Genomic DNA, 16235 nt, shown 5'->3' with positions numbered 1-16235 from the left:
CTTACAAAAGATGAAATATAATCTCTTCCAGCTCCTCATATTCCCCCCCTCCCTTTCAACAGAAATGAGGTTTTGTCTCCAACAAGCTGAGACACAAAGCATCTTTTAGAACAGGGCAACAAAGGTTGCAGATTTATCAACAGCAGGAGGAGTTCTGTTGTAGTTGCTGTCACAGAGTATTCTAAATAGACGCTTTCTTTGTTGGCCAAAGAAAAGAGCTTCACAATGAATTCTCTGCATTAGAGAAAATAGCTTCCTAATCATATCACAGTGGCATTTTTCACAGATGGGTAACAGGAGGAGGTGGAGAGACTTATTCCAGCTTTCATTTCGACAGATATAATTTTTGCTGGAAGGCGGTCTGGCAGAACTGCTTTTTCAAGAGCAGGAAATGTCCACTTGTCTTCTCTTGTTGGTCCATTTCTCCAGCCACTTTAGGCCTAGAAAACAGACATATAAGGCTTGAGGAGGCGAGAGAGTGGTCTATAAAATTATGCATGGTGTGGGAGAGAGCAAACACACTCTCTCTTGAGAGCCAGTGCGGTGTAGTGGTTAAGAGCAGTAGTCACGTAATCTGGGGAACCGGGTTTGCGTCTCCGCTCCTCCACATGCAGCTGATGGGTGACCTTGGGCCAGTCACACTTCTTTGAAGTCTCTCAGCCCCACTCACCTCACAGAGTGTTTGTTGTGGGGGAGGAATGGAAAGGAGAATGTTAGCCGCTTTGAGACTCCTTGGAGTGAAAGGCGGGATATCAAATCCAAACTCCTCTTCTTCTTCTTCTTCTTCTTCTTCTTCTTCTTCTTCTTCTTCTTCTTCTCTCTCTCTCTCATATATATATAATACTACCCTACAGTCATCCATCCAATGAAAATGGATATTCAAAGATTCAGAACAGACAAAAGAAGCGCTTCTTCACACAGTGCATGTTATGTACTGAGTTGAATAGGACCCAAAATGCAGCAGTCTGATTGGTCCTAGAACAATAGGATTCAGAATGCAGCAGTCTGATTGGTCCACAGGAGCCACCCAATCCAGCTCCACGTGGAAGTGAATCTGCAACCTGGTTGGCCTACAGGAGAATCCTGGAATTAACCAATCATGTGGGGCCCATTGTGTAAATAATGTATATAAAGCAGACATTCTGGGGGAACTTCCATTCCTCCTCACCACTATGAGCTGAAAAAAGAGCATGAAATCCACTCTCGACTCCGAGTATATTTCAATGCATAATAATTAAATTATGGAATTGGCTGCTACAGGAAAACTTCCACCCAAATGGAAATCTTCAACAACATTCACCTCATAGCTAAGCTGAGGTGTGTCCCTTTGAGACAGCCATTGCATCTGTCCAGGGGACATTGTGTGCAGCAGATAGGAGAGCATCATGAACAGTTTTTTTGGGGGGGCAGGTGCAGCAAAACCAATCAGGTGATGCACACGAGGGGAAGACTCTTCTCTGTCTCTGGTGTATACAGCAATTGCAACTTGAAGTGCGGCATGGGGGCTGGAGACACACAACCTCACTATGTTTTAAGCTGGTAATGTGTACATGGATTGCAAGTAACAACACGATTTCAGTGTCAGCATGGATAAGAGGAAACAAGAAGCAGCCAGAAAGGTGGGCTCATGTATTTAGCTATCTCCACTTTTGGCTAATCCACATTCATGCTGGGGTTTGTAAGATCCTTCGGAAACAAACCCAAACATCCAGGTAGCCTACATTGTCAAAGGCCCATCTTTTCGACGACTCAGAGGTCCTCTTGAATTCATTGATGCTGACTTCCAGGTAAGTAGGGTTGGGGTTGCAGCCTTAGTCACCTTTAAGCGGGGGCAGAGTGGGAGGGTGAGTTTATTTAGAGGCATTTTTTTGTACCATATCCATGGATCTCCCCCCCCCTTTGCCTTTCCATTTCTGCTGGCATTAGCACTCTCTAGAGCATCAGCTTCTAGGAAATGTCCCATTAACTAAAATGCATTCTGTGTTCTGATTTTCCTATTATATTCAGTCATTTCCACAGCAGTCAGTGTCTTATTATATAAGGCTCTTGCACGCATGCTAGCTGAGCTAGACTTTCAGGCATTGCATCTATTAAAAAAAACAAAAAACCACCAGCAGCACACCCAACAATATCCTGAGCCTCTGAACAGGACGCAGCTAGAGGAAATGTGGGTGACGTTATAGAAAATTCATTATTGTAAAATGTGACTCCAGAGTCACAGATCAAACTTTTAAAGGTAATTTGCCATATTTCATGCTTGAAACTATATAAAAAATGGAGAAAATGGGAAATTAGAGCAGAATTACTGCCCATATTTTTCAAGAAGAGAGAGTGTTTTAGGCTAAATGAAGCTCATTACCCTGAAGGAATCCGCTGACTACTACTAAAAAAAAAAAACACCCTCACAAATGGAATATATTGGCCGTCCTTGGGAAAGTTGGAAGGGGAGCTCAGGTGTTTGACTTGCTTTCATTATCAATTCAGCAAGAATTGTAAATAGCCCAGCAGGTAACTAGGTTCCTGGTCAACAGCAAAATTTGGAGCCGTGCCACACCCCAAGCCTAAATTGGAACTGGGAGCATGCTATCGCTCCCCTGTCTGGAATGGTTGGGGTGATGTTGGGGAGGAGAATGAAATCAGAGGGACACCAAGTGGAGGAAATGCTGCAGTAACTGGTGAGTTGTACTACCTTCACAAAGGCTGTGTCTAAACTTTCTCCAGAAGGGAGTCTGAGGGACTGAGGCAAACGGCAGTGGTACAAGATGAAGTTCTGGGTCTTGTTGACAAATTAAAAATGAACAAATCTCCAGGTCTGGACAGCATTAAATGTAAAATGGCTAATCTTCTAACAAAAATCTCCCCTTAGATTAGCTTGCATACTGGAAAGTGGTCAATTTAACACCTTGTTTTAAAGGGGGGTGGTTGTTCCAGGAGGACCTCAGAAGTTATAGACTGGTTAGTTTCTCTTCCATGAAAAGTGGTGGTAAATATTAAATTACCAAACATATAGAATCATAGAACTGTAGAGTTGGAAGGGACCCCAAGGGTCATCTAGACCAGCATTTCCCAACCTTGGGCCTCCAGCTGTTTTTGGACTACAACTCCCATAATCCTCAGCTAGCAAGACCAGTGGTCAGGGATGATGGGAATTGTAGTTCGAAAACAGCTGGAGGCCCAAGGTTGGGAAACACTGATCTAGACCAACCTCCTACAAGGCAGAAATCTCAGCTAAAGCACCCATGATCAGTGGTTATCCAGCCTCTGCTTAAAAACCTCCAAGGAAGGAAAGTCCACAATCTCTGGAGGGAGACTGTTCAGCTGTCAAATAGCTCTTACTGTCAGAAAGTTCTTCCTGATGTTTAGTCGTAATCTCCTTTCTTGTAGCTTGAAGCCATTGGGTTGAGTCCTACCCTCCAGAGTAGAAGAAAACAAGCTTGTTCCATCTTCCATGGAGCCCTTGAGATATTTGAAGATGGCTATCATATCTCCTCTCAGTCTCCTTTTTCCAGGCTAAACATACCCAGCTCCTTCAACCATTCCTCATAAGGCTTGGTTTCCAGACCCTAGATCATCTTGGTTGCCTTCCTCTGCACACGCTCCAGCTTGTCAACATCCTTCTTAAATTGTGGTGCCCAGTTCTGGCACAGTATTCCAGTTGTGGTCTGACCAAGGCAGAATAGAGTGATACTATTTCTTCCCTTGATCTGGAGACTATACTTCTGAAGAGGGCTTTTTTTTCTTCAAATGGAACTCAGTGAATGTGAATGAGGTCTGGTGAATGTGCACAATGTCCAGTCTCTATGCACATTAACCACTCAATCTATATAGACACACAGAGAGAGACATACACTCAAAATAAACATGAATCTGAGCAGTCCCCCCCCCCCCGAACTTACTGTGTGCATAAGACAAGACAAGTTGTGTGTATCATTTAAACTGTTGTAGGCTAAATTCAGTGTAGGGGACAGGCTATGAGATAAAGAGATCTGAGGGCAGAAATTATACCAGCTAACATGACCATCTGAAAGGTATAAAGCATGAAATTCTGATACAAAGAAATGCTGTGGTGGCAAATGATGTTCTTACTATACTGACAGCAGCCAAATTCACTGGGGAGAATGGATTACATGGTCTAACAAAAGCAAGGGCAACATGGAGCAGAACCAAGGCAAATATCTAAGCCTCAGTCCTCACCCTGTCTGAGCATCCACAAACCTAACCCTTGACTTCTGTTACTCCAGAGTCCCATTCATTCTAAGTACCGGTACATCAAATTTAGGAACTGGTTGAAAAATTACGTAGCCTTCATGTTACTTGCAGAGTGTTGTCTTGTTTCGTATGTGCAGAATAGGAAGGCAGCATTTCCCCCCTGCTCCTATGCTATTTTTATTAATATATTCATTTTTATGTATACTATACCCATTTTTGTAAATCTTGTTTGGGTGAAGAACTGCATTACAAAATTCAGATATGTGAATTTTTTGAAGGATAGCTGTGTTTTGGTTCTCATTTTGTTTTGGGAAGTGCCAACATGGTAGTTTCTGCTTTAAATGTGATCCGAATCAAATTTCTCCCCCAATTCCTAGTCTTGACCATTCAAGAGGTTACAAAGTAGCTGCCAATAAGGTACACCTCTAATTCCTAAGGAAGGCTCTAAGAGAATATACACAGCCTACACAGCTACCTGGGAGTGCACCCCAGCTTCAGACTATGTGGTTTCTATTGAATCTCTGACACCTTTTCTGTTTAAGAAAACAGTACAACATTCTTCAGGTACAATAAGGAGGAGCTATTTCCCCCCCAGCGATTGCGAACATCAGGGATCAGGATATAAGAGATGAATAGGGACACTGAATAGACCATCTTCGTTTATCACTGGCTACATCTCTGGCTTTATGAGAGCAAATCGTAGTCCTCAAATAGCAATGTCAATGTCACCTACTCCATCGTAAGAACCACAAATAAGTCAGTTCCTGGTTCTGTTCTTTACATACATACACACGCTACGTTTTTGGAAGAAAAGACCCCAGTCTGCACAGGCAGAAAGGGAAAAGCAGCCATCTACAGTTAAAAAAGCATTTTAGTCCACGGTGGAGCAAAATTTTGATCAAAACTGTAACTTTCAATGGGAGGTGGATTAATCAACTATGAGCAGCACCCTAGTCATGTCTACTTAAAAGTAAACCCCATTGTTTTTAATGAGGCTTACTCCCTGGAAAGTTTTATGTCCTTACAACCTAATTCATCACTGGATTCATCAGTGGAAGCCAAATCCTATACATATCTATTTAGAAGTGAAGTTCTGTGGGGCTTACTCCTAGGTAATTGGGTATAGGATTGAAGCCTTAATCACTGAGGGCAAATTTTAAATCTGTAAGGATGTGAATTACGGGTACCTGGAGCTATCTTGGTTCTAGTGTTTGTAATAGTAAATGTCTCAAAGTTAGAGTTTGAATGATAGAAGGTAGGGGATTTTTTCCCCCTAATAAATGCTAGTGTTTGTACATTACATGCTTAAATTAAGCCACACCCTCTTCAATATGTCAAAAAGGTACAAGACTGAATTTGTTTGCTTTTTGTAATACGGAGAATTATTTAATACATACATTGAAGGGCAGACAATCAACTAAAATGTCTAATCAATGGAGAGCGCTAGATATTGCTAATTTAAAAGTAGTCTGGATCTTGTTCATAAGTGACAATCAGTAATCAGGTCTGCATTTACTCTCCCCTGCCGCCGCCACTTTGTAGTGGAGCATCAGCCTAGAAACCAGACAGACTACTTCATTTTCCAATTTAAATAAAATAAAATAAATAAGAATGCCTGTGTAGATGACATATGATCAATCACAGAGGAAACCCATGGGCTTGTGGGTTTCTAATCTTCTCCTGGGGGCTACTATGCCCATTCCCTTAACATTCATGAAGAAGTTAATAGCTCATTTAGCTAATAATTACCCTTCTGTGGTTCCTCTCAATTGCTTTCTGCGGAGTTTTTTTTTTTTTTAAAAAAAACCTTTAATAATAGCCATCAATTCCTTTCTACAGGCGATCCATTCTTTTCACCATTTCAAGAACAAAAACCACCTATTTGGGGAGAGAAAATTGACTCCCCAGTGGTTTACATCTATTTTCCATAGAATGTTGATTGGTAAAGCATTTTCCAGGGGGCAGACGTGTTACAGAACCTATCTGCTTAGTATTAGTTCACGTGCCCTGGGTGTACATTGCCTTCGGTTAGAAGCCAGTTATTCAATTACATCACTTGTACAAATAACAGCCAAAAAGCCAACGCTCTTGATTCATAATCTTCACAGTGTATGCCTGCACTTTCATTCTGGTGATTTCCAAAGTGGAAGGAAGTGAGGATGTCTCTGTGGCACCTTGTAAGCTAGCGATAATGTAAAGTGAGATGACCGATAGTGTTATCATTCCCCCTATTCTCCAGAGAGTAATGATGCTATTGGACAGTGTATTGAAGATGGAGGACCGCCTGGGTTCTGGTTGGTGAATGGATCAGAAGATCATTAAGATGTGGGTAACTGTAGTTGTTGTGGAAGCAGATGTGGGCCACCAAAGCAACCTTTATCATTGTGAATACTCTTGGAGATGTGGCCACGTCAATCTGAACTGATGATATTGACCAATGGCTGGTACTTCCTGAAGGTCTATAGACATCATGAAGTAATAGGGATGGAGAGAATGCCTGATGGAGGTGAGAGACTCCATGCCGCAAATTGAGAAGCATCCAGCTGTAAATGATGCTGCTCAGGAGATCTTAAGCAGGCGAGAGTGTGCAGGATCCTGTTCTGGATTTGTAAGGAGATCCTACATGAGAAGAGAGGGCTGCTGCATTTTGGACACACTTGAGAGCAAAATATAGGTGCCTATCAGTGGTATATTTTAACTGTGCATCTCCATCCTTTGGTAACAAATATTTTGATGGAAGAGAATAAACTGGTTTGTCCACTGTTGAGGTCTTAAGGTGGTCCACAAATTCTGTATCCAGCATGTTAATATTTATTAGAAAGAGCCCTGCATTCTACTTTGGTCACTTTCTTGATAACTACAGGGGTGGGTACAATTTTGCGAGATGACAGGGCATAGGCCACAGGAAGAGGTTGTGTGGTGCCTGCAGGTTGTTCTGTTGATTTGGGAGCCAATCCCAGAGTGGCATGGTCATGGCATGGCATAGCAAAGGCATCCTGTCCGATGGGGGTTCTTCAGTTACTGATCCTTCACTCCATTTATCATCATCTGATTCTGCCAAAGGAAATGAAACCCCAAAAACTGGGAGGTTTGAGAGTGAATGGAACCATCCCCGTATAGACGGGTGGGAAAAAGGATTAGATGAGGATGGAGCTGGAGGTTCTCTAGATGATGTGTGATACAAGTTGCAATTCTGACATTGTTGAGGATTAGCAGCTCAAGTTGCAGAGGCTGATGCAGATTTTGGCTGCAAAGGCTCCTGCTGCTCTGGAAGGATAATACCCATTTCCTTTGATAATGCTTCCTTAATTTGCCTTAAAACATCCTCAGATAATTGGAAGGATTGTGGTGGGGAGAGGGAGATCCCTGGACCTGAGGTAGAGGATGAATTCATGATCCCCAAAAGCCAGGAATTTGTCTTTCTCAGAGGATGGCAGGGAATGAAAGCCCTGTGCTACGGCCAGCGCTGGGCTAGCTTCTTCTGGGGCATCGGGCTGGGCAGGCAGTAGCCAGGAAATAGCAGGGAGAACAAGGTAGCTGGTCTTCCCTTGTCTCTAGATTGATGGACCCGCTTATCCTACCTAAAGTGCGGCTTCACTGTACTGGCAAGTAGGTCCCTGGAGATGCTTGGTCTTACCCAAGGCCTTTCAGGGCTGCTGATTCTCAACAGCACTCATTGGGGCTCGTTGTGGGGCCATCTCACCCTATAAAGATGAACAGAGAATATGAGGGAATTAAGGGTTGCCACACACAACGGTTGTGAGGAAGTGGTGGACCCCAAGGCCTGGTCTGCTCATGAGCCTTGGGCCTATCTGGGCCTTGGAAGAATCTCATCTATTGTGGATTGGAGTAGGGGGAAGCCCTGTATGGAACCCCCATCACCAAGAAATGGCACCTGTAGCCACTGCTGTAAAATAAATCATCATCATTATCATCACCATCATCATGCTCCAATTCCTGGGCAGGGGGTGATGGTTAAAGGAAATGTGACTGCTTTGTAGAGGCAGGAGCAAAACAGTAAAAGTAAAAGCAACTCCTGCTTTCATACACTAGAAACACAAGTAAGCCCAATGCAGTGATGCTAACATTCCTACTACAGTGGTACCTTGGGTTAAGTACTTAATTCATTCCGGAGGTCCGTTCTTAACCTGAAACTGTTCTTAACCTGAAGCACCACTTTAGCTAATGGGGCCTCCTGCTGCCGCCACACCGCCGGAGCACGATTTCTGTTCTTATCCTGAAGCACCATTTCCGGGTTAGTGGAGTTTGTAACCTGAAGCGTATGTATCCTGAGGTACCACTGTACTGTTCATTCTAACCCACCTCACAGGGTTGTTTCATGAAAGAAAAATATGAAGGGCAGGATATAAATTTAATCAATCAAATAACTTAATATTTATACAGTAATAAAGTAAATAAAGTAACTTAACATTTAAGATTCCTTGAGGACTCTGCTGGTTTTGTTGCAGCAGAGCATTACTGCCCATCTGGAATTCATACAATACTGAATTTGGAGAGTTTTATCCCTGTTGCAGCTGGCTGGAGATCTGTTGCTGGACTGACACCCATGGAAAAGATAATGTTCTGCAAAAGCTAAAGCTCGTTTAGGCTTTTTGCAATCCCAAAGCATATCTTGCAACGAGACTGCGAAAACACACAAGCACATTCTGCTGTCTCTTGTGCAACCTGACAAGATTAACGCCGTAAGGCAAAGGAAAAATGAAAGGAAGGTCGTGCTTCGGTTATTAGTAATGACTATGTGTGAACTAAAGTCTGATCTAAATGATATGCTGGGTGTGCTAAAAATTACAAGTCTTACTGGTGTGGAGTTCCGCACAGCCAAATCATGTTTAAACTGGCTCACTAGTGACTATGTGGCAGAGTTATGCACTGCACTGGTGTGCTAATTGTACACACAGATGTGTACAACTGGTTTCTTATCTTATAAATAAATAAAAAAAACCATTTATAGAAGGCACCAGCCACTTGCAATCCTCACTAGTAAGGTGCTTTTTTAAGTCTCATGTTTAAACCGGGCCTTATTTTGAACAAAGATGTATATTGACCAAGGTGTGTGTGTGTGTGTGTGTGTGTGTGTGTGTGTGTGTGTGTGTGTGTGATCCCTACAGATTACATTGCTGCAACCCAACATTAGTAGACAAAGGGACATCATTTTTTTTATTTCCAACACTATTACATTTGCAGACTATTATTTAAAAAGGGAAGACCATATTATATTACTATATTACATTAGTTTAAATCTAGCCTGCCAAGCGAAGATATGTAAACTCTAATTTTACAAACACAATAAAAGACATTTCATTGTACAAATTGCTGTCGTCCCAACAGAGTATCGTGGGAAAAAAAACCTTTAAAAATAGATGCCAAAAATCTCTCTCTTTAAATATACACCCACAATTCATTTCCTGAAGGTCTCCCTCTTTAGAAGCACCTTTCTCTTCTCTATTAATACCTCCCCACCATCACATTTAAACAACTGAGTCCTGGCCAGAGAGCACTGAAAGCACAGGAGGCATAAACAGTGTGGGAAGAGCTGTACAAAATTATGACAGTACAGCAGTATTTGTAGATCTCAGTGCTGTTTATACTTTTTTTTTTTTTTTAAGAAAAGCTTTGTGTATATATATATATATATGGTTGAACTCCCTTTTCCTTTTGTGGACAATGTACAGATTGCAAATCTTGAACTTTGGAGGCTGAAGAAAGTTCCTCACCTAGATTGGTATATAACTTCTCTTGTAACTGTCAGTGCAAGGCAAGACTAAAAGTTCTCCAATCTGTGGTACGGTGGGTTCTTAGGCATGTTATTGGACAGGGCCAATGTGACATGGATCGATCCTTGATGTAAATCAGACAGTCCTTGTTTAGCATATTAGCCCACAAATCGTGGCCCTTTAGCTAAGAAACACTGTCTGTGCCCGAGATATTTTTAGATCAAACTCTCAATATGTGTTTGAACCACAAGCTACATGTCAGACAAAAAGATGGTTACCTGTCCTTTTTAAAAAAACCCACATTTAGTAACTGCATCCCCTCCGCACACAAAGGAAAAGAGAGCAGGTGATAAGTTCACTTCTTCTTCTTTTATAATCCCTTCTGGCACTTCTTCTGAAACGAGGTTTTCAGGAAACTGCGGTATCCGGGGTCATCCACATACTCGTTCTTAAATCTGGAGCTCAATACCCTCTGCCTCTTCTTTTCTCCTTGTATAATATCGGCTCCATAGAATGTGTCTTCAAACCTCATATCGGAAGCTGTAGACTAAAAAGAGACATTCACTATAGGGTATATTTCATACATAACGAAACACCACATAAATAGTTTTCCTACTCTGGTTTATTCTCTTCAAATACACATAAATCTCAACAACCTCTTCAAGAGCACAAAAGTCTTTCTTATTTAATGGTCACAGACCATCGTCAGTTCAAGTTATATACATTCATAAATCAATGCAGGCACTGAGTGGAGATTAATCTTCAAAGTTAGTCAAGAGAAAGCATGTAAATCTCTAATGTGGATCAGCTTCCTGGTGTGTTTACAGCATGGATGGGATGGACCTTCCAAGGGGCTGGATGTTTGAAAACAGATTGAATCATATGGGCTGGTTACACATAATTTGATAGATCGGCAAGGGCAGAGGGAGAAACACCCATGGTGAGAAAGGTATGGATAAACCAAAATGAATGAGCTCGGACTGTATTGACCTCTGCCAGAGAGGACACTGTTATTCAAACAGTGATTGGCCTTCTCCTTTCATCTGCCTAGCTCCCTTCACTTGTCTTGTTTGCAGGCAAGCCTTTACTCATGTACAGTCGTACCTTGGTTCTCAAACGTAATCCATTCCGAAGTCTGTTCAACTTCCGAAACGTTCAAAAACCAAGGCGCGGCTTCCGATTGGTGCAGGCGCCCCAGAAACAATAGCCGACAGCCACATCAGACGTTAGGGCTTCCAAAAAATGTTTGAAAACTGGAACACTTACTTCTGGGTTTTCGGCATTCGGGAGCCGATTTGTTCGTCAACTAAGCCGTTTGAGAACCAAGGTTCCACTGTATAGGCTTCTTTCATCATGGTTAGTTGAGCTGGTATGATTTTAGGAGGAGGTAACTTTGATGTTGCCATTCTTAAACAATCCTAGCCAATCTACTTCCAAGTGCAGCTGCCATTACGCTGCACTTTATAGTCTTGTGATAGCAGTGATGGTGGAAACGGCCATCTTGCCAGTGTACTCAAGATCCAGGATTTCAGTCCCTTGCTCTGGGTACAGTCAGGAAACAGATCTCCAGAGTAGCATACTTTGCTAGGCTGAGCTAGAAGAGAGTCTTACTGACTTCTCGTCAAAAGATTGTCATGATGAATGGGGCATTACCAAAGCCAGATGCAAAGAGATTTCTGGATACTAGGGTATTCCCGGATTTCAGGGAGTACTATAACAATATCATTAACTCCCCTGAAAAGTTAACATTATTACAGACAGAAGTAAAAATGATCTATAAAACTATCACGATTTCTAATAAATGGCAGAAATCTACTATATCTGCAGTGCTATTCTAAGTTAAATGCAACAATAAAACAGATTTATGGAACATCTAGTTAATTATAAAGCCCATTATGAATACTCTATAAAACAATAAGTAATAATGGGTCATTTTCCTCAACATAATTTTTGCTTTTTTAAAAAATAATCAATCTGCTGTTCTTACCAATTAAGTTATTTATTGTACTATTCAAGAACCATCTTTCCCATGTATGCTGCTAGGTACGTGTTGGAGCTACAAACTCTGTTTCATGATTCTGAAACTTGTAGACTAGAAATATCTCGAGTTAATGCATGATAGAGACCTTTCTGGTCTACCAGGGCATCTTCCAAAGTGCCTACAGGTGGACAATATGTTTGGGAAGAGTCTTAGAGCTCAGTGATTGGAAAGAAGCAAGCCACGACCCTGGGCACAGATGTAACTCTAAGCCAGACCATGGCTTGTTTCCTGGGATCAGCAGTGGAGGAGCAAAGCATGATGTATCAGCATGCTGCATATTCACATTTAAACCAAAGCATAGTTTTAACAATAGTTTAAAGTGACATGACAAGTCAATGAAAAGAAGGCAGCTTGTAGTTTGAATGCAGACAAAGAGAGAGATAGAGAAGAGAGTTTAGCTGTGATTTTGGGGTGGAACCGTAGAGAGGCTACAGCAGGTATCATCTGGGAATCTGACTCAGGGGTAAGGAAATTTGCGGCTGCCTGATACAGAATGCTTTCACTCTATTTAACTCCGAGTAGGCTTGCTATGTATAAGGCTAAATCAGATAAGTGCTGGAGATGCAATGAGGTTGAGGGTACGTTCTTTCATATGTGGTGGACCTGTAAAGGGGTAAAAGAGTATTGGGAAATAATTAATAATGAATTGAAAAAAATGTTTAAATGTACTTTTTCTAAAAAACACAACAGAGCCCTTTTTGTTGGGGGATAATTTTGTTGGGGATAATTTAGATGGAAATTCCCAGGTGTCAAAAAAAGGTTATTTATTTATGTCGCTACTGCGGCCCGTGTTTTGTTAGCCCCAAAATGGAAAACAAGCAAAGTCCCAACTGAAGAAGAATGGCAACTTAAACTTATGGAATATGTACAGCTTGCGGACCTAACATATAGAATAAGAGAACAAGAAGAACATACGTTTAAAGAAGATTGGAAAATATTTATTGAATATATGGGGGGAATTGTGTACACTTGAAAATGTTGGCAGCATTAAGATAAACTCAACAGTGTAAATAAGTTTTGATGGATGTAATAATGGAATACTGAACAGTTTAGTTTATGTAAAATGTGCAGGGATTTATGATATGCAAAATGAACCATGGAAAGAGAAGAAGGGAAGTCATTGACATTTTAAGGTTGTTGAATATTCTAAATTGTAAAACAGAAAATTTAATAAAAATTATACACAACAGAGGGCTTCCACCCTGCTCATATATTTGCAAATAAAGTGAACATTAGAAAGACACTGTAAGTCTCCAGTGCTCTCATAGTCAAAAGAAACTAAATCCTGTAGAGCTATAACTGGAACTTCTAAGAAGAAGAAGAGTTTGGATTTGATATCCCGCTTTATCACTACCCTAAGGAGTCTCAAAGCAGCTAACATTCTCCTTTCCCTTCCTCCCCCACAACAAACAATCTGTGAGGTGAGTGAGGCTGAGAGACTTCAGAGAAGCGTGACTAGCCCAAGGTCACCCAGCAGCTGCATGTGGAAGAGCAGGGAATCGAACCCGGTTCACCAGATTACGAATCTACTGCTCTTAACCACTACACCACACTGGCTCCAAGTGTGGAGCATAAGAATGAAGAAAGGGTGTGCTGGATTGGATCAGTGGATTTGGTCCAGCATTCTGTTTTCACAGTGCCCACCCAAGATGTCTGTTGGAAGCCTTCAAGCATGATTTGAGCACAAGGGCACTTGCTCCTCCTGCAGTTTCCAGGAAATGGTATTCAGAAGCACTACTGACTCTGACCAGGCAAGTAGGGAGCACACATGAATAATGTGGAAGAGGGAAGCAACATCAAGGTTGTTTTCTGGGGTGGGTGAGTTCTTCCTGCTTTCACCGGAATGACCGGCTTGTGACAAGCTGCCACATAATAGCATCCAGGGATCTAGGGAAATGATGTTTGCAGGCTGGATAAGGCTTGATCTTCAGCATCTGACAAGATGCCATGGGGCAATTGTAAAAGAAACGCATAAGCACTAATCTTTATAAAAGCGGTGAGGGTTATAAAGAAATTCAGTCATCAATTTGCGGCATTTTGCCCCAATTTCAATGTGTTTGCCGGTACTTACAAATCGAGCCCGGACTCTTTTGGGCAGTTCTTCATCCAGAGTGTAGATTTCTTCCCTTTTCGTTGCTATCTGAGAACCATCTTCAAACTCCACCTATTTATATATATAAAATACGGAAATTCTTCAGATTACAATTATCTGCATTATTTGAGATTCTGTTACTGGTATGGGATAGCACAGGCAACAAAATATTTTAGCTGTTCAATGCTCATCTGCATGAAATTCATACACAGACACTCCCTCAATAAAATGACTTACTTTACAAGGTCGCCCAAGGACTGACTTCTAACCTTCTTCTTCTTTCTTTAGTTAACAGCTGCTCAGAGCAGCTGCTGCTGCACTTTAAAGCTTCCCCCCTGATTTCCTCAAAGAGTTAACAGCTCCTGGTAAGTGTGATTGCTTCTGCTCACATTGGAAAGTGGGGCTACAAATGCCCCTGGGTCATGCAATGGGGCTGATGATGTGCCTTGCCTTTTTTTTTTTTTAATCTGTATAATGCCACACTGTGCTTTTTCTACACTACTCTGTACTATTTTTATACACTGCCTGGGTATTTCTTTTTAATGTAGAGTGGTTTACAAATTTGGAGATAAATAAATGCAAGGCAGCCAGTCATCCTTCCCATCACATGACCCAGGGCCCAACGTACCCAAATGGTTAATCTAATTCCCCAAGTGATAAGAATTAATCTTTCTGTTTTCAAGGTTGTGGAAGACTTATGTCAAAAGGAGGAAGGTATGAGTGATACTAAAGGAAATGCCAGTTAGCAGAATTATATTGAATCTGATGGAACTTCTTTTAAAATAGTCTGTTCAGAAGATGAAAAGCTTTATCATGCTTAGGTTTAGATCTAATCCAGTATGAACCCCTTTAGCAGAAAATGAGAAAGGGAATGCAGCAAGGTGTGGGGAATGCTAAACGACTCTGCTGCTGCAGTCAGTTGTGCCTTTCAGAAGATCCAAGTTACTTTCTTTGACACCACTTTTCCAATTCCAAGACATGGACGTCTGGTACTTCTATAGCTTTTGTCAGGGAACTGCCATCGGAAGGAAGGGAAGTGAAAGGGCTCACACAGGTTGGGAGAGACTCAGCAGCTGAAGAGGGAACCAGTAGGGGGAGAGGAGCTGAGCTGAGGGAAAGTGAGCTGGAGGGATGGCTCAGAGACACTTCCAGCGAAAACAGTGGGGAGGTTTCAGGACCTCCTGTAGGGACACCCACTCCTCGCCGGAAACTGTCACGCAGAGAGTCCAGAAGACGTGTTTCCGTTAAGGAGCTTTTATGTTGGAAGCGATTCCGAAAGCAACCACTGTCGGAATCTGCCAGCGACTGACGGAGCCATGTTTAAGGGGCTCCGTTACATACAGAGGTTTGCAAACTTGACCAAACTCTGAGGGACTAGGATTTTACACACAAGCAGTTCATCGTCCCATCACAGCATTCCGACAGTCTCCGTGAGCAGCTTGTGCAGGAGAAGGCATCATGAGCAACCCAGCCGGAACCGGAGAAGCAGGAGCTGGAGCGGGTCCAAGCCTGGAAGAAAGGTACCGGGTGTTGGAGGTCCAGCTAGCGCTGCAGACGGCGAGGCTTGAGGAGAGGAGGGCTCAGGATGCAGACAAAAAGGGGAAAGACACCCAGCTCGTCAGAAAGGTACCAGGATTGGTGCAGAAGTTTGGGGGGGAGCCCAAAGACTATCATGGCTTTCGGACAGAGATGCAATATGCCCTCAATCTGCAGTTTGATGAATTCCCTGACGAGGAATCACGAGTGGCTTTCGTGATTGGGCATCTTGAAAAGGGGGCGAGAGACTGGGTTAGACCCCTGATGGCAGCGAATAGTGACGTCCTAAAGGACACGATGAAGTTCTTTCGCGCCATGGATCTGATGTTTTCCAGCGATATTGAACAGGGAGTGGTGCGCAGACAGTTAATGGCTTGCAAACAGGGGAGCCGATCTGTCCGTGAGTACTGGACTGAGTTCACCATGTTGATCCATAAATTGGGGTGGGATCTATCGGCGGAACCCATTCAAATGCTCTTTGAAGAAGGGCTTTCTTCGGCTGTGAAAGACGAACTTTCCCGGGCGCCCAGGGCGGAGTCTATGGACCAGCTGACCAAATCAGCGCTGACCATAGGAGCGCGCCAGGAGGCGAGAGCATTGGAGAGGCGGGAAGGGAAGGGGG

At 42.5% G+C, this 16235-nt stretch overlaps 1 protein-coding gene and 1 long non-coding RNA gene across 6 annotated transcripts in view; one reads left to right on the top strand and one right to left on the bottom strand.

The window, feature by feature from the left end:
- LOC308466823 overlaps positions 1 to 16235 on the top strand; it is a 76423-nt gene that overhangs the window by 44690 nt on the left and 15498 nt on the right. The window contains exon 2 of one of the 2 annotated variants that reach the window (XR_013980986.1): positions 14366 to 14535. The exons of the other annotated variant lie outside the window; for it this stretch is intronic. This is a non-coding gene — a long non-coding RNA (uncharacterized lncRNA). Of the gene's footprint in view, positions 1 to 14365; positions 14536 to 16235 lie in introns of those variants that run through there. 2 annotated transcript variants of the gene reach the window in all.
- The window catches only part of KDM4C (lysine demethylase 4C), a gene marked incomplete at its 5' end in the record, with an annotated part of 196664 nt that continues 189789 nt past the window's right edge, over positions 9361 to 16235 (bottom strand). For all 4 annotated transcript variants that reach the window (XM_080987737.1, XM_080987739.1, XM_080987738.1 and 1 more), the window contains 2 exons: positions 9361 to 10491; positions 14057 to 14149. In XM_080987737.1, coding sequence (XP_080843863.1) covers positions 10315 to 10491; positions 14057 to 14149 — 270 coding nt within the window. In that variant the 3' untranslated portion in view covers positions 9361 to 10314. The remainder of the gene's footprint in view (positions 10492 to 14056; positions 14150 to 16235) is intronic.

The sequence above is a fragment of the Podarcis pityusensis genome, assembly GCF_964106645.2.
Source record: "Podarcis pityusensis genome assembly, chromosome: 17".
NCBI classification, from domain to species: domain Eukaryota; kingdom Metazoa; phylum Chordata; class Lepidosauria; order Squamata; family Lacertidae; genus Podarcis; species Podarcis pityusensis.
Note: the sequence above shows the minus strand (reverse complement) of the source record. Positions and strands in the feature narration are given on the sequence as shown.